The 20,330-nt window shown below is 62.1% G+C and overlaps 1 protein-coding gene across 12 annotated transcripts in view; it reads left to right on the forward strand.

The window, feature by feature from the left end:
• Positions 1 to 20,330, forward strand: part of ZNF516 (zinc finger protein 516) — a 162,995-nt gene that overhangs the window by 28,405 nt on the left and 114,260 nt on the right. For 11 of the 12 annotated variants that reach the window (XM_070049855.1, XM_070049856.1, XM_070049852.1 and 8 more), the window contains exon 2: positions 14,324 to 16,241. In XM_070049855.1, the coding sequence (XP_069905956.1) occupies positions 14,471 to 16,241 (1,771 nt within the window). In that variant the 5' untranslated portion in view covers positions 14,324 to 14,470. Of the gene's footprint in view, positions 1 to 8,440; positions 8,801 to 14,323; positions 16,242 to 20,330 lie in introns of those variants that run through there. The other variant, XM_070049859.1, reaches the window with a different exon arrangement.

The following is a 20,330-nucleotide window of genomic DNA, read 5'->3' on the forward strand; positions in this document are numbered from 1 at the left end:
GCGCAAGGCAGCTTGGATGCTTCTCTCCCTGTTCTGCCCTGGCTGCCGGGTCTGAGGCCCGCGTCCCCAGCAGAACCCACAGCACTCGGAAGTGATGATGAGGGCGAATTGACGAAGCCCAAAAGTAAGCTGGTGCTGACCGTAGACAACAGAGACACTGGAGACTGTGGACGCTACACGTGAGCTCGGGTGCTGGCGGGGCCACCTCGGGCCTTTGCTGGGCCCAGGGCGCCCCTGGCGGGGAGGGTGTCGCTCCCCTTGTGTCCTAGACGTGCTCAGCCTTGCTCGTCTGCCCCCACCCCCAGCTCCCCACCATGGCCCTCCCCAGCCTTCTGAGGGTCCGGTGCTGTGTCTCCGGGCCTCAGAAGATACATCGAGGGGCTGGTGCTGTGGTGTAGTGGGTAAAGCCACCGCCTGCAGTGCCGGCATCTCACAGGGGTGCCAGTTCAAGTCCTGGCTGCTCCACTTCCCATCCAGCTCTCTGCTATGGCCTAAAAGCAGTGGACAATGGCCCAAATCCTTGGGCCCCCGTACCCATGTGGGAGACCTGGCGGAAGCTCCTGGCTTTGGATCAGTGCAGCTCCGGCTGATGTGGCCATTTGGGGAGTGAACCATCAGTTGGAAGACCTCTCTCTCTCTGCCTCTGTGATTCCGCCTTTCAAATAAATAAATAAATCTTTAAGAAAAAGATGCAGTGACTGCACAGTGCAAACAAGGACACTTCCCACGCCGCGTGTGTGTGAGATGAGCAGACGAGGGGCGTGGGAGAGGCCTTGCGAGTGCAGGAGGCCCGTGCCCCCCTCCTGCGAATCGCCCTGCTTGCCACACAGCCCGGGGCTCTGCAAGCCTGGGTCTCTGCAATTCTCGGCATTTCCCAGCGACCGCCGGCTGAGACGGCAGAGACGCCTGGTGTGTGGAGTCAGCCTGGCTGTGTGTGAGCGCCTCCCCCCGAGGCTGCGGGCGAGGACACGTGCCGTGATGGTGTGCAGGAAGCAGATCTGTGGGGCCGCTTTCCAGTGCATCTCCACCTGCCTTTTCTTTTTTGGAAAAAGGATGTGTGCGTTGGCACCGAGGACGTCGGCGTCGTTCTGCTTGGGTGGTAGAAACACGTCACGGACACCTCGAAGGGCTTTTTCCTGTGCTGTGTATAAAGCTCTCGGAGAGTTCATCTGGGATGATGTTCAAGCCGCGTGCCCTGTCGCTCTGAAGGCCGAGGGTTCCAGATTCGGCCAGAGGCAGGGTCCCACGTGCTGCCGGAGTCCTGGTCCTGGAGTGGCCCGGCCAGAGGCAGGGTCCCACGTGCTGCCGGAGTCCTGGTCGTGGAGTGGCCCGGCCAGAGGCAGGGTCCCACGTGCTGCCGGAGTCCTGGTCGTGGACTGGCCCTGCCAGAGGCAGGGTCCCACGTGCTGCCGGAGTCCTGGTCGTGGACTGGCCCGGCCAGAGGCAGGGTCCCACGTGCTGCCGGAGTCCTGGTCCTGGAGTGGCCCTGCCAGAGGCAGGGTCCCACGTGCTGCCGGAGTCCTGGTCGTGGACTGGCCCGGCCAGAGGCAGGGTCCCACGTGCTGCCGGAGTCCTGGTCCTGGAGTGGCCCTGCCAGAGGCAGGGTCCCACGTGCTGCCGGAGTCCTGGTCGTGGACTGGCCCGGCCAGAGGCAGGGTCCCACGTGCTGCCGGAGTCCTGGTCGTGGACTGGCCCTGCCAGAGGCAGGGTCCCACGTGCTGCCGGAGTCCTGGTCGTGGACTGGCCCTGCCAGAGGCAGGGTCCCACGTGCTGCCGGAGTCCTGGTCGTGGACTGGCCCTGCCAGAGGCAGGGTCCCACGTGCTGCCGGAGTCCTGGTCCTGGAGTGGCCCGGCCAGAGGCAGGGTCCCACGTGCTGCCGGAGTCCTGGTCGTGGAGTGGCGGGCGTCTGCCGTGTGGTTTGTGAACTCGGGTGCTGCCCCCAGGTCTCACGGGTGCTGTGTGTGGCTGCAGCTCCGGGCAGTCCAGGTGATGGGGGCTGATACACGTGGACGCCTCCTGGGGCTGTGTCTGAGACCCTGCCCTGGGATGCAGAGGCTCCGTCTCGTCTGTGTGTCCCAGGAGCTGCACTTGGGTGCTTCAGTTTACCCCGGACAGGACACGGACGCCTCAGCTGCGGCTCGGAAGACAGCCTGGGCGTTTGCGTCACGTTTCCTTCTCCAAGAGGAGCGACGGCAGACATTTCTTAACGTGCCAAGACTGTCATTCCCAGCCTTCGGTCATCCCGCAGTCCCAGCGAGGCGGCCGGCGCTCGGCCTGGGCACCTGTAGGACCCCGCAGGCCCAGGGCCGTGTGCGCTGGGCGGCTGTGTTGGCTTCCTGGAGGCTGCCGTTCCGGCCTGGCCCATCCCGGGCCTGGCACTGCCACCAAGCCGGGATCGCCAAGCCGGGATCACCAAGCCGGGATCACCGTTCCGGCCCCAGCTGGGAGGTGTGGAGAGGAGTGTGATGGTGGAGAGGAGACGGCACTGAAACAGGAGCGCAGGTGTTGTCCATGGAGTCGGGGCCCGGGAACTGCGGGGGTTTCCTCGGAAGTCCACGCCGCACATGTGGCGGCCACAGGGTCCAGTGACCCAGCGCACGGGCCGGGGGATGGGGGCAGGGTCCCGGTGTGGGGCAGGCACGCATTGAAGCAGGTGGCCGCTGGCCATGGCCCTGACCCTCCTGCGGGGCGCGCCGGCCTGAGGGGCTGCGTGTGCGCGGGTGCGGGAGAGGGCGTAGGGGAGCCGCCCACGCGTGGTTCTCGGTTCTCCATCATCCCGCCCCCCCCCAAACACCCCCCCCCCCCCCGTGAGGCGGTTTCCCGTGGGTGTGCGCCGAGGAGTTTCTGAGTTCCAGAACCACAGGTAGCACCGGCCCCCAGCCCTGGCCGGTCCAGGAGGCCGCGCGGGGGTTGAGGTCCCCAGGGCGGTGGGTCACGTGGGCGTGGCCACAGTGGGCTCCTCCTCCCAGGTGACAAAGATGAAAATAGAGCTAGCGGCAGAAAGGATGAGAATTGGCCTCCGGTGAACCTGGGAGGAGCCTTGGTGCCGCAGCGTGGAGGAGTCAGCCTGGGGTCTGTCTCTGGATTCTGGATTGGGGCGGCCCCAGGTGCGGCGGGGACTCGCCGGGACTGGCGCCCCCTGTTGGCGGAGCCGGGTGCCCCGTGTCTTGCTCCCTGCCTCCTTGCAGGCCCCGGGGTGGGGGTGGCGCTTTTGTCCCGAGCTCTCTGAGGATTTTCACTGCGGGACTCCAGCCTGAAGACCACCAACAGGGGCCTGCGCTGTGGCGCAGCGGGTTAATGCCCTGGCCTGCAGCTCCGGCATCCCATATGGGTCCCGGTTCTAGTCCCGGGTGCTCCTCTTCCGATCCAGCTCTCTGCTGTGGCCTGGGAAAGCAGTGGAAGATGACCCAAGTGCTTGGGCCCCTGTACCCGCGTGGAGACACAGAGGAAGCTCCTGGATCCTGGCTTCGGATCGGCGCAGCTTCGGCTGTTGCAGCCAATTGGGGATTGAACCAGCGGATGGAAGACCTCTTTCTCTCTCTGCCTCTCCTCTCTCTCTGTAACTCTGACTTTCAAATAAATAAATAAATCTTTAAAAATACCACCGTCACGGACGCCGTGATGTGCGTGTGCTCTCGCACACCCACCCCCACAGCTGCCTGCTTTCTCTGCGCCTGGCATTGCCCTCAGCCTGCTGGCTCCAGGGGCCCTTGTACATCTCCGGGAGCAGGGTCTCCCGCCGGCTTTCTGGGGAAGGGAAACTGGAGCAGCGCCGGCACCGTCGTGGGAGAGTCTGCGCCGGCTGCAGATGCGGACTGTGGATCCCGCCGCCTCCCTCGGACACAGCGGATCCGGAGCAGTAAGTGGTCAGCTCCTCAGTGGTTGGGAAGCGCCTGAGACAGGGCAGCCCCATGCTTGCTCTGTGCACCTGCTGTGCGGGGTGGACCGCGTGTAGTGGCGGATGCCACGTGAGGTTCATCCACTGCGTGCGTGCAGTCTTGGTGGATGTGGAATCACACCGTGGTTCTGCGTGGCATTGAGAGTTTTTGTTCTTGATCCCGAGATGCAAATGGTCTTCAAAAAACAAGTTGAGGGTTGGCGCTGTGGCACAGCCAGTAAAGCTGCCACTGTGATGCCAGCATCCCATGTGGGGGCACTGCTTCGTGCCCCGGCTGTTCCCCTTGCAGTCCAGCTCCCTGCTGTGGCCTGGGGAAGCAGCTGGATGAGGCCCACGTGTTCCGGCCCCTGCTGCCCACGTGGGAGAGTGGACGAAGCTCCTGGTTTCTGCCTGCCCAGCCATCGCAGCCAGCTGGGGAGTGAACCGGTGGATGGGAGATTCTCTCTCTCTCTCGCATGTCCCTCTCTCTTTGTAACTCTGATTTTTCAAATAAATAAACCTTTAAAAAATGTTGATTGATTCATTATTCTTTTGCCTTGAGAGCCCTGTCAGTGTGGGGTTGGCCCCACTTTAGTCTTGAAAGCGGTTTTTCCTGGATGCCCCACTCTACCCTCCCCCGCCCCTGCGAGCCGGTCTTGCCGAAGCAAGCAGAGCTGAGCGTGCTCATCTCTGTGGAGTGATTCACGTTGAGGAGGGGGAGGCGACAGGTGTCTGCCAGTCCTGAAGCTCCTGTTGAGAACTTTCCAGAAACGTAGGCCCACCCCTCCCCTCCACGTGCACAGTGCCTGCGTGCGCAGCTGCATGTGCACACACGGCCGTCTTTGCTGCCGAACACGGGCCCCTCCCTGGCGCCTGGCAGCCTGAGTCGGTGGACAGACAGACCCAGAGCCGGTGCCGGTCTCTCCCTGTGTCTCACCGCTCACACAGGACGGCGCCTGTGTGAGTTACTGGATCCACAACAAAGTGATTGTGGAAGACCGAAGAGAACTAGCAATAAACCCAAAACGAGAAATCAGACAGCATCGCAGTGTGCGTCCGTATGCATCCATGGAAGTGGGATTTCCAGTGCAGGGTTGAGAAAGCGACAGTGTCTGTGTTCAGGATCACGGCCAGTGAGTTTAGTGTGGCGCCCTGGAACCCCATCGTGTGTCTGAGGGCTGGGGTTTGACTGCGTCCCAGTGTGTGTGTGCCACGCAGGCATTACCAGAACGTTCGAGCTGGCCGAAGCGGCCTTGAGTGCGCCCTCAGAGTCCAGACTGCTGGGTGCACTCTCCAGGTGGAGCTGGGGGCTTGTCCCTGCGCTGTCTTTACCCCAGCTCCGTGCCTGCACTGGGCATCGGGCACCTGGCTGCACTGGGTGGATGGCCAAGCTTAGGCATGGTGGATAAAAAGAGGGAGGCTTTGGGCCTTTGGTGGAGCCTGGCTTGAACGTGCTTGTCCCTCTCACCCACAGTCCTTCACCACCAGCCCAGCCTTTGCTTCTAGAAGGTCCTGAATACAGTAGGACTGAGCACTCCTAGCTCCGTGACAGAATGGTGGGCAGCTGGGTGGCAGCAGGGTGAGGTGTGCAGCAGTGGGCTCCCTCGTTGGGGGAGGGGCAGTTCCCTGGGCAGCTGGGTTGACAGCCTTAACTCTCGGGAAGGAGTGTGTGTTGGCTCTCATGGTGCTGGGACCGGTGTGGCCTTGGCGGGGAGACGGCTGGCCCTGTGGTCCATGAGCTCCAGCCCGGGCAGGGAGGGGGAGTGAGCCGTCTGTCCATTCAGCCGCGAGTGGTGGGGCTGCAGCAGGTAGGTAGGAGCCGTTTCTTTTCTTTTTAAACATTTTATTAACATGCAGTGTACACACCTAGAAATGCACTAGTGTGTGGAGATCAGTGACATTTGGTCATCCCGTCACCCTCATAACCGACACCCAAATTTAAATCAAAGCAGTGGCCGGCCCCGCGGCTCAGTAGGCTAATCCTCCACCTGCGGCGCCGGCACACCGGGTTCTAGTCCCGGTCGGGGCGCCGGATTCTGTCCCGGTTGCCCCTCTTCCAGGCCAGCTCTCTGCTGTGGCCCGGGAGTGCAGTGGAGGATGGCCCAAGTGCTTGGGCCCTGCACCCCATGGGAGACCAGGAGAAGCACCTGGCTCCTGGCTTCGGATCAGCGCGATGTGCTGGCCGCAGCGCGCCGGCCACGGCGGCCATTGGAGGGTGAACCAACGGCAAAAGGAAGACCTTTCTCTCTGTCTCTTCTCTCTCACTGTCCACTCTGCCTGTAAAAAAAAAATGATAAAAAAAACAAAGCAGTAACAGTGCCTGAGAGTCTTCACTGCCCCCCTTCTTTGTCTTTTATGTGAAGCTGGGGTACATTGTCCTTTCCCTGCTGTGATCTGGGGAGGCCAGATTTGGTAACTGTGTACCAAGTAAGTGACAGCAAATAAGAAAACGTGGCTGCTTTTCTTTCTGGGCCTGGAGCTGGCTTATTTCTCAGTTGCGTCCTGTTCCCTTGTGCAGAGGACCGTGCACCTGTGCGTGGTGTGGGTCCTGACACGGAGTCACGGACTCAGACTGTGTCACGCGTGCCCCGTGTACACTCAGGAGGTCGGCTGGCGAGTAGCCGTCCCTTAACAGCAGGTGTTTATGCGGTTGCTTCAAGTGCACGTCACTTTCTGGAAGCAGGTGCAGTAGCACCGGCAGATACCGGCTTGGCCTCCAGGCCTCGCGTTCCTTCTGCCCCGGCCGTGCCTGGGCCGGGTGGGCGTGAGCAGAGGCCGAGCCTCGAGGGCTGCAGCGTGCTGGCGTGGCCCTGGCAGTGCCCGCTCCCTGCTCCCAGTGTCACACCGGATGAGGCCAGGGGAAGACTCGAGCTGTGTGTGTTTCTGGCCCAGGTGTGAAGTGTGGCAGAGTGGAGCGAGGCCAGGGTGGGGGATGGTGAGTTAGGACGTGGGACCGTGCCTGTCGTGACCTCAGTGCCGTGACAACCCTGAGGCCCGCGTGCATGGTCTTCGTGGTCTCCGAAAGCCATGGCAAGCTGCCTTTTTTTGTTTTGCCTTCACTTCTACCAAGAGCAGTAGGGAGAGGACGCCATGGCTTGGCAGAAGAGTCCCCGACCACTGCAAGGCCATGTGCCCCGACCGCAGGTGCCAGGTTTTAACTGTGCAGCGGAGCCACACTGCCGTTGTCACTGGGAGCTGAAGGGGGGTTTTGCTCGTGGGTCCTTTGTCCTTGCAAGGAGTGTCTGTGTGTGTTGTTGGGGGGCGGGGCTGGCTTTTACCTTTAGACCCTGGGAGTGTGATGCCCTGCCATCAAGGGTGTTTGCAAATGCAGCATGAGACGGTGCAGGGCGCAGCCTTGGAACCGTGACGTCGTGTCCCTGTCGCAGTCGCTCTCTGCACAGTCCCCGACCGGCCGCCTACCGGGCGGAGGCACGCAGCTGCTTCCTGAGTGCAGCGCGGATCGGAGATAAACTAGGTCATGGTACGGTGGCCGTGCTCGGCAGTAATGGAGCTGGACCTGCCAACCGGAGCTCGGGGGAGACTGTCCTTTCGAGCTGGGGAGCCTCTGAAAGGACCGGGTGGCGCGTGTGCAAAACAACAGACAGAATCTCCATTCCCTGGGTGATGTGCCTCCCAGCCGTCCCGCCCATCAGGAAACAGACACGCGATTACTTACAAGTCAGGAGCAGCAGTGGCTGAAGTGGTTGATCCCTCCCCGTGAGCTCTGAGCGAAGGGGTTTTTGGCACGGACTTTGGTGCTCACCAGGCCAGCCAGGAGGTGACGCTTACCGGAAGGCGTGCGGCCTGCTGCACGGAGTCCCCTCCCTGTGCACTCGAGAGCACAGTTCTTTTCAGACTTGCAGCCTCTTTGAAACAAAAAGCGCAGAGGGAAGAGGACGCTGGGCGGGCATCACTGCGGCCTGTTTTCTCACCCTCGGGAGAGAATGCTGGTTTCCGGGAAGGGGTGAGACACAGGGTCACCGGGACGGCAGGTACGGCTCTTTGCTGGTGGCTCAGCCAGCGTGACAGACACAGCGTCTCTGTGGAAGCTAATTCCAGTGAACTGCTCCAGAAGAGGGTGTGCAGTAGCGAGCAGGCAGTGTTCCAAGTGGGAAGATGGGCGTTGCCGAGCGTTTCTGAAGAACCTTGAAAATGCTCTGTTAGGTGCTGAATTGCCGACGGTTTCTGGGTTGGGCTTGGAGAAGACCTCCAGGCTGCCTGTCACTTGGCCTTTCCCTGCAGTTTCTCCAAGGCCCTAAAAATAGACATCCTGCAGGCTTCACTCTCCGGGGTTGTCCCGGGGTTCAGGGTCTCTGCCTGCCTTGCAGCTTCTGCCTGTCCGGCCGTGCTGTGGGCCTGGTGCTCTTGTGGCCGGGTGTCTGCCGCACACAGGGAGCAGCCCAGCCCCTCAGGGACCCAGGGCTTCAGCCCAGCCTCCTGGCTGGGGGCGTGGGGTGCTCGAGCCCCTGGGGAGGGCTCCTGATGGGAGTGCTGACCACACTGGGACTCTGCCGGCCGAGACCCCCGTGCCAGGGTCAGGCACAACACCTGTTACCGCCAAGCCCCAGCCACAGTTCACTTACCTTTCTTCCTAACATTTTTGTCAAGTTTACTTTTTTAGTGGCCAATAGATCGGTAGCGTCACAGCTTGAGGGAACACTCGGGGAAGAATCAGTCGTATGGAGAAGTCCCGGAAACACACCGATGGTGGCGAGAAGACCGCCGGAGGCGGAGACTCCAGCGCCCGCACTTGCACAGGGACGCTGCTGCGTTCGCGTCTCTGTGGCCGCTTTGGACTTCCTGACGTCCTGTACATGACTGGGCAGGGAGCCTCCCCTCCTCCCTCCTCCGTGCACAGACTTTCCTGAATGTCATCAAGAGCCATGCTTTGTATTTCCAGATGCCCCGCCCCCTGCCGTGAGGTCAGAGCTGACACCAGCCTTTATGTTCTGGCAGGACAGAAAGGACACGGGGTGGTTCACATATTGATGCTGGTCTGTTCTTTCCGCTTGTATCAGGAAGTGGGAGCGTGTGTGCCCTCCCGCCCCAGGGCTGTATCAGGAAGCTGGGAGCGTGTGTGCCCTCCCGCACCAGGGCTGTATCAGGAAGCTGGGAGCGTGTGTGCCCTCCCGCACCAGGGCTTTCCTTGCGTGGTGGCTCAGAGCTTCGTTAAAGATAGCCTGTGTCCAGAGTCCCGTGCAGGCCAGCATGCGTCCCGGGGGACAGTGAGCAGTGGCTGCGGCCTGGGCGGCGGGGCTGAAGCCAGTCTTCCGTCATCGCAGAGTTCATGTCCTAGAGCGGGGACAGCGGCTTACGCCGGGGGCCCGCATGTGGGCGCCTGCCTGGAGTCACCCGTGGGGGTGGGCAGTGCTTAGGGCCTACAGGGAGCCTCTGAAGGACAGGGAGTTTTGCCATCTTGGCCGCCGCCGCCTCACCTCTGGACAAAGGCTAGTTTCGCCCCACGTCCAGGATGAGTTTTGGGGGGATGACTGTGAGCTCACTGGAGCTGGGCCTGCCGCGGGCCCTGGAGCCGCCGCCGGGCACGCCCTGGCATAGTGGGCTTGTGTCCTGGTCCCCTGCGTGGGGGCGGGGCGGGGCTGCTCCTTCTGGTGGCCTTTTATTCATTTCTTCTTCCTAGCCTGGAAATGCAGCTCGTTCATAATGGATTATTGATTGGTCTGAGGCCAGCAGCAGCCGTGAGGCCTGGCGTCCAGCGCTCGCCCGCCCTCCCGGGCTGAATGCTTCGCTTCACGGGCTGTCCGGGCCCGGCCTGGCCACTCTAAGCCTGCGATTGTTGCTCCCGTGCAGGGTGGTTTGCGGGAGAGGAACTCCTCATTGTCGTCCTGGAATTTCCCTGTTTGTCCCAAGAATAGGCTTTTTGTCTCAGGGCTCAGATAAGCTGGTCGAGGATGTTAATGATGCATTTAATTCGTGGCCAGCGTACTACAGGGTAGCTAGTGAGGCCGGCTACATTGTGCCCCGAGAACAGCAGGCGCAGTGTGCAGTGGCGCCCACGGGGCCGGCGCCCACGCGGGGCGGCCCAGTCTCCCAGCCTCTCCTCGGAGGCTTGCCGGGGCGAGCCTTTGGGTTCAGTGGTTGTGGACAGGGAGCCCCGAGGCTGCTCGGCTGGCAGCGGCGCCGTGGATCTCTCCGGAGCTTTCTAATGACAGTGTGGCCGTCCGGGGTCTCACAAGGGTGTGGGTGTCGGCGTCCAGTGTCGTGACAGGGGTCGCTCGTGGCCCTCATCAGGGAACGGTAGCCTGACGGGCGCTGGCCGCCGCCTCGGAGCAGGACGTGGCCGTCCGTTCCCAGCGCCTCGTCGTCCCGTCGTCCGCCCTGAGCGAGTGTCCGTGGGGTGTGGAGACTGGCGCCGCTTCCTCTTCCGGGGTGAGATTCTGGTGGAGCGAGCCCCAGGGATGTGGGGCTGCGGGGCTGTGGGGGCGGGCATCGCAGGTGTGGGCGCCCCGTGCAGCTGGCCAGGCGTGGCAGGACAGCAGAGCCGGGAAGGCCCTGTGGACCCCTGGCCAGCTTTCCCTGGGGTCCGCCCCTGCGCCGCGGAGAGTCAGAGCTGCCTTCCACCCGGGCTGTGTGTGTTATCACAGGGTTTTTCTGTCTTCCGCTTTCCTTCAGGGACTGGAGGTGACCGACAGAGCCAGGGTCCCCAGGGTGGGGAGGGGCGCGCCGTCTTCCACTGTGTTCCGTCAGCAAGGGCCGGTGGGTTGGTTCCTTCCTTTTAAGCTGACTTGGTGAAGAAGCTGCCGAATTCATAGCGACAGAGAGCGATACGCACGCGGCACGCGGCGGTGGTGGTGACACCAGTCTGTCCCTGTGGCCTAGGCCCGGTCTCAGCAGAAGCAGCGGGCTCTAGGACCCACCCGGAGTCAGGTCTGTTGTGAAGGGCTTGTGAGCTGGAATGGTTTGGCTGTGGCTGTTGCAGAGGATTATAGCCGTTGGCGAGAGAACTTTTTATTTATTTATTTTTAAAAACGTTTCATTTATTTACTTGAAAGGCATAGTTAGAGAGAGAGAGTGAGAGTGGGTCTTCCATCCACTGGGTTCACTCCCCAAATGGCTACAACGGCTGGGGCTGGGCCTGGCTGAAGTCAGGAGTTTCTTCCGGGTCTCCCACGTGGGTGCACTTGGGCCATCTTCCGCTGCTTTCCCAGGCGCATTAGCAGGGAGCTGGGTCAGAAGTGGAGCAGCCGGGACTCAAGCCGGCACTCACATGGGATGCCGGCACTGCAGGCCATGGCCTAACCTGCTGCACCGTAGTGCCAACCCCCGAGAACTTTTATCAAATCACCCGTTGTGTCCTTAAAGCCCTGGTGTAGTGGAGTAGCTGGGACTTGAACCAGTGTCCATATGGGATGCCGGCACTGTAGGTGGCAGCTTTACCCACTACGCCACAGCGCCGGCCCCCTTCATTCCTTCATTTGACTGTTACTGATCGTCACTCAGCTGTGTTGCCCAGTGAGTATTTAAGCCACACAGAAGTAACGTGGGTCCGGGCCATTTATGTCTTAAATATGAAGATAGGGATTGAGGAACGAGACACCAGGAAGACGCGTCTCAGTGTCACAGGGCTGACCTGAGTTAGTGCCACAACTGGGCTTTGATTCCTGGTGGTCTGTCTGGCCTCAGCCACATGCTGGCCTCTGTCCACCCATCTGTCTGTCTGCAACCCAGGGGACTGAAAAGGGGCCGAGAAAGGCGTTACCCGGGATGAGGCGGGTCAGCCTCCGCCTGCTCTGAGTGGGCACGCGTGTGTGTGAGGGTGCGGGGAGGGGAGTGTGCGGGTCCCTGAGCCTGCTGGTGTGGGGTGGGGCAGTGCAGTGGCCAGGCCCCGGCCAGCCAAGCTATGAGGAGCCCCAGCTTTGTCTTAAGGGCGGTAGAAGCCTGTGAAGGAGTGTCCAGGAGCTGTGTCCACCTGGCTAGGGTGGACGCACGGCCTGCCAAGGGAATGGGGAGGGGTCTGGCCGGCAGGGTGCGGTTGTTCCTGGGGGTCTGGGAGGGTCCTCCTGGTGCTGCGTGATGTGGAGCTGTTGCTCCGCGTGGTTGGCGGCCCCCTCCCTGGACACGTGGAGACTGGTCCCATGGGGCACTGCGTGCCGCGCTGCCCTCTCCGACTTGAACTCCCGCAGCCCGCCCCGTTTCTTGGCTTCTCCGATTCTGGCTTGTGACTGTGGCCACGCGTGTTTGCAGTGGATGCTCAGGAAGCACCCCTGGGCACTGCCCAGAGACCCCAAGAGCACGCGTGGGGTGCGGGGCCTTGTGATGCCATCAGGGACTGGTGTCCACTTGCCCTGGGTCCGCACATACCCTTTGGCCCTCGTAAAATGTTCTCTCCTGGTGTGTGTCTCGGGGTGCGCTGGTCCCTGTGGACACCTCTGTGGAGTTAGAGATCCCAGGGGGACACTGGCAGGTGATGTTTCCATGGGGGTGGGGCACATGCTCATGTCCCGGCCTGACTCACACGGTTTGTTCTTTGACACACTTGCCCAGGCCGCGTTCACCCTGAAGTCAGAATGTGAGTCACGTGGTCCTGTCTCCATCTCATTGTGCTTCATAGGATCCCTGATGTAGGCAGCCCCTGTACATGTGGCTGTTCACAGTAGGTGTGCGTCCCCTGCTGTCCCGTGTCCTGTCCCTGTGCTCACAGATGGGTATCCCCTGCTGTCCCCTGTCCTGTCCCTGTGCTCACAGACGTGTGTCCCCTGCTGTCCCCTGTCCTGTCCCTGTGCTCACAGACGTGTGTCCCCTGCTGTCCCCTGTCCTGTCCCTGTGTTCACAGACGTGTGTCCCCTGCTGTCCCCTGTCCTGTCCCTGTGCTCACAGATGTGCATCCCCTGCTGTCCCGTGTCCTGTCCCTGTGTTCACAGACGTGTGTCCCCTGCTGTCCCCTGTCCTGTCCCTGTGCTCACAGACGTGTGTCCCCTGCTGTCCCCTGTCCTGTCCCTGTGCTCAGAGATGGGCGTCCCCTGCTGTCCCCTGTCCTGTCCCGGTGCTCACAGACGTGCGTCCCCTGCTGTCCCCTGTCCTGTCCCTGTGCTCACAGATGTGCGTCCCCTGCTGTCCCCTGTCCTGTCCCTGTGCTCACAGACGTGCGTCCCCTGCTGTCCCCTGTCCTGTCCCTGTGCTCAGAGATGGGTGTCCCCTGCTGTCCCCTGTCCTGTCCCTGTGCTCAGAGATGGGTGTCCCCTGCTGTCCCCTGTCCTGTCCCTGTGCTCACAGACGTGTGTCCCCTGCTGTCCCCGTCCTGTCCCTGTGCTCACAGACGTGTGTCCCCTGCTGTCCCCTGTCCTGTCCCTGTGCTCACAGACGTGTGTCCCCTGCTGTCCCTGTCCTGTCCCTGTGCTCACAGTAGATGTGTGTCCCCTGCTGTCCCCTGTCCTGTCCCTGTGCTCACAGTAGGTGTGCATCCCCTGCTGTCCCCTGTCCTGTCCCTGTGCTCACAGACGTGTGTCCCCTGCTGTCCCTGTCCTGTCCCTGTGCTCACAGTAGATGTGTGTCCCCTGCTGTCCCCTGTCCTGTCCCTGTGCTCACAGTAGGTGTGCATCCCCTGCTGTCCCCTGTCCTGTCCCTGTGCTCACAGACGTGCGTCCCCTGCTGTCCCCTGTCCTGTCCCTGTGCTCAGAGATGTGTGTCCCTTGCTGTCACTTGTCGTGTCCCTGACACAGACCACCTTAGTAGGGCTGGCCTCTGCCTGTGCACCTGGTAGGAGGGGCTTAGTGAATGGGCCTGAAGAGGCAGTGACCATACGGTGTGACCGATGCCGGTGCCCCCGGGGCTGGGACAGCCCCTCTCGAGGTGGTCCCGTCCTCTCTGGGCAGGCACTGTGGGCATCTGGCCTGTGGACAAGGAGGATGGGCAGATCACACAGAGCCCCATGGGGTCTGGGGCGGACTTCACATCAGAGTTGGGTCTGAGTCCTGTCGTCCGAGCGTTTGGGAGAGAACAGGGCTGGGCCCGGAGGGAGAGGGCGCATGAGCCAGGCTGGGGAGCTTGTCCAGTTGGCTGGCTGACCTCTGGCCACACAGGTGGGAAAGTGAGGCTGGGCAGCGGCCTGGCCCTCTTCCGGAGCCCCGGGCGTGTTCACGCCTCCTCTGTTCCTGGTTGGATCCCCGGTCTCTCTCTTGGGATGGCCCGCCTTGGCGCGTCAGCGTGGCCGCGCGTCCCTCGGCTCGCGGCCTCGGCCTCCTCCCAGCTCCCTCCCGGGCTCCTGCAGGCTGTTGCCACGGTCTTTCCTTACAAATGTGCTGTTGTGGGAAAAAATAGATGGTTTTGGTCCATGTTCCGCTCCAGGCACTAGTTTTAATCACCTGGCGCACAGTTCGGCGGTGGCCCAGGCACTAGTTCTCTGGCTGTGGGGTGGATGATGTTTGCCTGGTGCAGTCTGCCTGCCGTGTGGGGAGCCTTGCGAGTGACATCTCCCCTCTCCGTTCCAGGTGCTGGCTGCCGCGTGCCGTGTGCCCCGCGTGGAATATGTCCCTTCCCATTGCGGGTTCCCGCCTCATCCCGGGAATCCAGACGCCGCTCTGAGGATGGAGAGATAAGACGCCGGAACCCCGTGCCGCACCCACGCCCTCGTCCCCATGGATCGAAATAGAGAGGCCGAGCCGGAGCCGAGGGGCGGCCCCAGCCCCCCCAGGGCCAGCCGGAGCCGCGAGGGGGACGGGGACAAGGCCACGTGCCACAGCTGCTGCCTCTGTGGCAAGAGCTTCGCCTTCCAGAGCTCGCTGTCGCAGCACATGCGCAAGCACACCGGGGAGAAGCCCTACAAGTGCCCCTACTGTGACCACAGGGCCTCGCAGAAGGGCAGCCTGAAGGTCCACATCCGCGGCCACCGCACGGGGACGCTGATCCAGGGCCACGAGCCCGAGGCCGGGGAGGCCCCGCCGGGCGAGCCGCGTGCGGCCGAGGGCCTGGACGGGTGCGCCAGCCCCACCAAGAGCACGTCGGCCTGCAACGGGGTGCTGAACGGGGCCGCGCCCGGGGACGGCGGCCGGATCCTGCTGCGCAGCAGCCGCAGGGAGGCCGAGGGCGCCGCGGGCGCCCCGGAGGAGGCCCAGCCCGCCGCCCAGTGCTCCTTCTGCAGGACCCAGTTCGAGCGGAAGAAGGACCTGGAGCTGCACGTGCACCAGGCCCACAAGCCCTTCAAGTGCCGGCTGTGCAGCTTCGTGACGCTGCGGGAGGAGTCGCTGCTCAGCCACGTCGAGCGGGACCACATCACCGTGCAGGTGCCCAACGGCGCGGGGGTCTCCATGGAGAACGGCAAGCCCGAGCTGGGCCCGGGGGAGTTCCCCTGCGAGGTGTGCGGCCAGGCCTTCAGCCAGACCTGGTTCCTCAAGGCGCACATGAAGAAGCACCGCGGCTCCTTCGACCACGGCTGCCACATCTGCGGCCGGAGGTTCAAGGAGCCGTGGTTCCTCAAGAACCACATGAAGGCACATGGGCCCAAACCTGGGAGCAAGAACCGGCCCCGCGGCGAGCTAGACCCCGTCGCCACCATCAACAACGTGGTGCAGGAGGAGGTCGTTGTCGCCGGCCTGTCCCTCTACGAGGTGTGCGCCAAGTGCGGAAACCTGTTTACAAACCTGGACAGCTTGAATGCCCACAACGCCATCCACCGCCGGGTCGAAGCCAGCCGGACGCGGGCCCCGGCCGAGGACGGGGCCTCCGAGGGCCCCACGGACACCAAGCAGTTTTTCCTACAGTGCCTGAGTCTGAGGCCCTCGGCGGCCAGCGACAAGCTCCCCGGCGGGCCGGCTGGACGGCGGGTGGCCGAGTTGGACCCCGTCAACAGTTACCAGGCCTGGCAGCTGGCCACCAGGGGCAAGGTGGCCGAGCCCGCCGAGTACCTCAAGTATGGGGCCTGGGACGAGGCGCTGGCTGGGGACGTGGCCTTCGACAAGGACAGGCGCGAGTACATCCTGGTGAGCCAGGAGAAGCGCAAGCGTGAGCAGGACGCGCCGGCTGCCCAGGGTCCCCCCAGGAAGAGGGCCAGCCTGCCCGGTGACCCCATGTTGCCGGGCCACCTTGACCCGCGGCCCGCTGTACGCCCCAGCCGCCGGGCCGCGGCCGCCGCTGGCCAGGGCAAGTCCTCTGAGTGCTTCGAGTGCGGCAAGATCTTCCGCACCTACCACCAGATGGTGCTGCACTCCCGTGTGCACCGCCGCGCTCGCCGAGACAGGGACGGCGACCGGGCCGTGCGCGCCCGCTGCGGCTCCCTCAGCGAGGGGGACTCGGCTTCCCAGCCCAGCAGCCCGGCCTCAGCCTGTGCCACCGCCGACTCCCCAGGCTCTGGATTGGCCGATGAGGCCGGCGATGACAGCAGCGAGGAGGCCACCCCCGAACCGGCACCAGGTGAGCGCGCGTACTTGGGTGGCCGCGGTCCAGGTCACCCGGGGATTCCACCTGAGCAACCTTGTTCCCAGGCCCCCGTGGCTGGCCCTGTGCCCAGGTGGCCCCACGTCCGGGTGTCCTGAAGCTGGGGTGTGTCTGGAGCCCGGGCTGGCGGGCGCAGACACAGGCACCTGTCAGTGCCGCTGGCCATTCCTTTTTGCTAGTTACCCGTATGTATTTGCATCAGTTAACACCTTTGATCTCAAGCTGATGGTGTCTCCCTGGGCATTAGGAACTTGTAAGCAAGGGCACAGCAGTGGGCCGCTCAGGTGTGCTCAGCAGGGGACACACGCACAGAGAAGGATGCACGTGCACCACACACGGGCATGCACGTGACACACATGCGTACACACACCATGCACAAGCATGTTATGCATTCACGTACACACGACGGCTGCACACGCCACAGACATAGGTGTGCAGATAGGCCAGACACCTGGTCATGCACACACATGGGCATGCATGATGGACACACTCGTGCATGTACAGCGCGCACGAGCAGACACACGTGTGTGCACGGGGACACAGGCACACAAGCAGACACACGTGCCCCCGTGCACACAGGCACACGAGCAGACACACGTGCCCCCGTGCACACAGGCACACGAGCAGACACGCGTGCCCCCGTGCACACAGGCACACGAGCAGACACGCGTGCCCCCGTGCACACAGGCACACGAGCAGACACGCGTGCCCCCGTGCACACAGGCACACGAGCAGACACGCGTGCCCCCGTGCACACAGGCACACGAGCAGACACGCGTGCCCCCGTGCACACAGGCACACGAGCAGACACACGTGCCCCCGTGCACACAGGCCAGCCGGCTGGGTGGAGTAACGCCCGTCACTGTGCAGCGGTGCTGACTCCTGAACTCAGGTGGTCCTGTGCGTGTAGAGACGGCTGACGGGGCGGATGACGTCCAGGTAGCAGCCAGCAGAATTTTAAACAGCTTGGCCCCCTCTGTTGACAGATTTTCCTGCTTTTTACGATTTTAAATGCTTTGATAGTTCTCCATTCTTTTGCTGTGGGGACTGTTGTACACGGAAGGCGAGGTTTCAGTTAAGGAGCTTTTAACGTTCTCCACGAAGCCGCGCGTGCCCCTCCCTTCTCCTGCGAGCCAGCTAGCAGGTGTTGCTTTGCACGGAAAGTTCTAGAAAGATAGAGATCAGAGCCCCCGGGCGGGGCCGGTGGCGTCTGCAGGGAGGAGGCTGGTGAGGCAGAGGTTGGTGCTGGGTTCCTCAGAGACGCTGCCCTGTCTTGGGGTAGAATTCACTCTGACGGTGAACGGTGCTAGCCGAGGGCCACCCCCTCGGCAGGCCAGCGCCAGAGCCGGACCCAACCTGGGGCTGGTGTTTCAAGGCGGCTCTTCCGGGGGTTCTGACAGGAGAGCGTTTGCATGTACGTTGACGTATTCATGTGGGTTGTACTTTTAGATCTGCTTTCTACTTAGAATTGAAAAAACAAAAAAGCTAGGAACATTTGTCTCCACAGTCAAGGAATTTTATTGTTCAGGATTTATGGTTTTATTTGAAAGACGCTCTGAGTGACAGAGGGAGAGACAGAGGTCTTGCATCGACTGGCTCCTGGTCTGGGACTCGGAGCTGGAGCTGCATCGGGTCGCCCGTGTGGGTGGCGCCGGGCCAGCAGCTGCTGCCTTTGCAGGCACTTTCGCGAGAGCCGGATCGGAAGTGGAGCAGCCGGTACTTGAACCTGCACCCGTACAGGATGCTGGCTTCCAAGGCGGCGGCTTAACCTGCTGCGCCACAGCGCCGGCCCTGCGCTAGAGACGTTTTGCCTGAGTTAAGGTGGCCACAGCCGTTTGATGGAGGCCTCACCCCCTGGTTCATCTATGGAGACAGCCGCTGGTCTGCAGGAAGTTGTTTCCGTAGATGAGTGAGACGTGTGGGCTAGCGAGCCGCCAGCACTGAGCGCCACTCGCCTCTCACCTCGGGAACGACCGCGGCCGTGATTTGCTCATTCCGCGTCTGATGCGATTGCTGTGCCCACTTAGTAACTACTTGGCTGTTGAAACGCAGCACCTGAGGTGATGACCCGCAGCCCCTCGATGGGCCGGCTCCCTGGGGGAAGTCACACGTGTCCGAAACCCACGAGAGTGGCGGCTGCCTTCCAAGTCCTCGAATGAGGTGGTTCCCGTGTGCGGTGACCCAGCCCTGGCTCCAACACCAGTGCCGTCCGGAGGGTTCCCGCGTTGTTCTGGGCAGCTGGAGAACGTTTTTGATATTGGAATGATGGGCAGGTTTCCTATCCGGTGTGCCACTTGGGTGACAAGGACCCAAGGACCTGAGCCAGCACCCGTTGCCTCCCAGAGTGCGCAGCAGCAGGAAGTCGCAATCCTGAGTGGAGCTGGGGCCGTGAACCCGGGCACTCCAGTGTGGGGTGTGTCGGAGCCGCAGGACCCAAAGCCTGCTCTGAAATGTTTCATTTTAAGAAGCGTCACAGGGTATTACTTTTTCAGAAATAACGGAGGGTGGCAGGGCACGGCCATGAGGTTAAAGCCAGGGCATGAGACCCGGGTCGGAGAGGTGCTGGGGAGCCCTGAAATGCAGTGGGGTGGGTCACCGGGGGGTGAGCGGGAGGTCTGAGCCTCAGGTGTGAGGAAAGCAGCTGCAGGGTACTCGCTAGGGAGCTTGGGAAGCCGAGCAGAAGCAGGAAGTGTGGGCCGTTCCCGTGGGGATAGCACACCCTGCGTAGACGTTGCTCCGAAACCCGACACGCAGGAGGGACCGTGCACGAGCGGGAGTGAAGAGCCCCGAGAGCTGACCCGGAGTGGCCTCGACAGCAGTCCGCCTTGGCGCATTTGTTTTTATTTCTTAAAGACTGATTGATTCACTTGAAAGGCAGTTACAGAGAGAGGAAGAGACACACAGAGAGAGTGCTCCTCCATCATGGCTCACTCCCCCAGCGCTTGCTGTGGCGGAGCCAGGAATCCCCTGGGCCTCCCACGTGGGTAGCAGGGCCGTCTGCTGCTTTCCCGGGTGTTAGCAGGGAGGTGCTCACAAGCAGAGCAGCCAGGACCTGAACTGGTGCTCACAGGGGTGCTGACGGCGCAGGCTGCACCCAACGCCAGCCCTCCTTCATGCCATGAATTACCCACTGCCGCGTGTTTGCTACTTCAGTTTCTGTTCTGAGTTGTTGTGAGTGAGCAGGTGTTCACGTTTGTGGGGCATTTGTGTTTTTCGCGTTTGCTTGTTCATGGGTTTTGCACGTTTTCCTAATGTGTTGTTTGTCCTTTTCTTAACGCGCGGAACTCTTGTGTACTGTGGGTCTGAATCTCAGTGCGTACGTTTCAGATGCTTTATCTGTTTCTGCTCGCCTCAGGAAGCCTTTTATTGTAGAAGTTCTGAAGTATCCGACTTGTCCGTTTTTTCCTTTATGGCTTTTCAGTTCTACTTTTTGCTTTTTTTTGTGTTTGGATGTCACACGCCTCTTAGGAAGACATTCCTTACTCTGATCTTCCAGCTTGCATTTCTCTGTGTGTTCTGGGAGGAGCTTTAAAATTATTTCTAAATTGATATCCCGTTTTCCCACCTGATGGATTCAGCAGCCGGCTGGTTCCTCAGCTCTGAACTCCTGTGAGCTGGGTGCTTGGCCTGTGTCTCGTGACCCCGTGAGGTGTGGGTCTGGGAGATATTTTCAGGATCACTCCAAAGAGGGGCTCCAGTGTCAGCGCCGACAGGAGGGGGCGGCAGGTCAGGGGCGCCGAGCCTGGAACTCTGTATCCTTGTAGTCGGGCCGCTCCCTCCTGTGGGCCTGGCCTCTGTGCAGCCCCTTCTTAGGAGTGCCCTGCCCCAGTGCCAGCCCCACAGCAGGTCCCGGGCTGGGCCTGGAGGCGGGAGGTCTCCCCTGGGAACGCGAGAGGTGGCTGTGCCCACAGGACCCTCCTAGAGATCACGGCTGAGCCCCCTGCTGGTGGTGATCACTGGCTGAGACCAGTCCAGTGCAGGTGGACGGTGGCCCTGTGTCTTGGTGCCCTCTCCCCAGCTTCCCCTTGTGCCACGGTGCACCTGCCTCGTGGTGAGAGAGGGTGT

Source organism: Oryctolagus cuniculus, chromosome 10 (assembly GCF_964237555.1).
Source record: "Oryctolagus cuniculus chromosome 10, mOryCun1.1, whole genome shotgun sequence".
Taxonomy (NCBI): Eukaryota; Metazoa; Chordata; class Mammalia; order Lagomorpha; family Leporidae; genus Oryctolagus; species Oryctolagus cuniculus.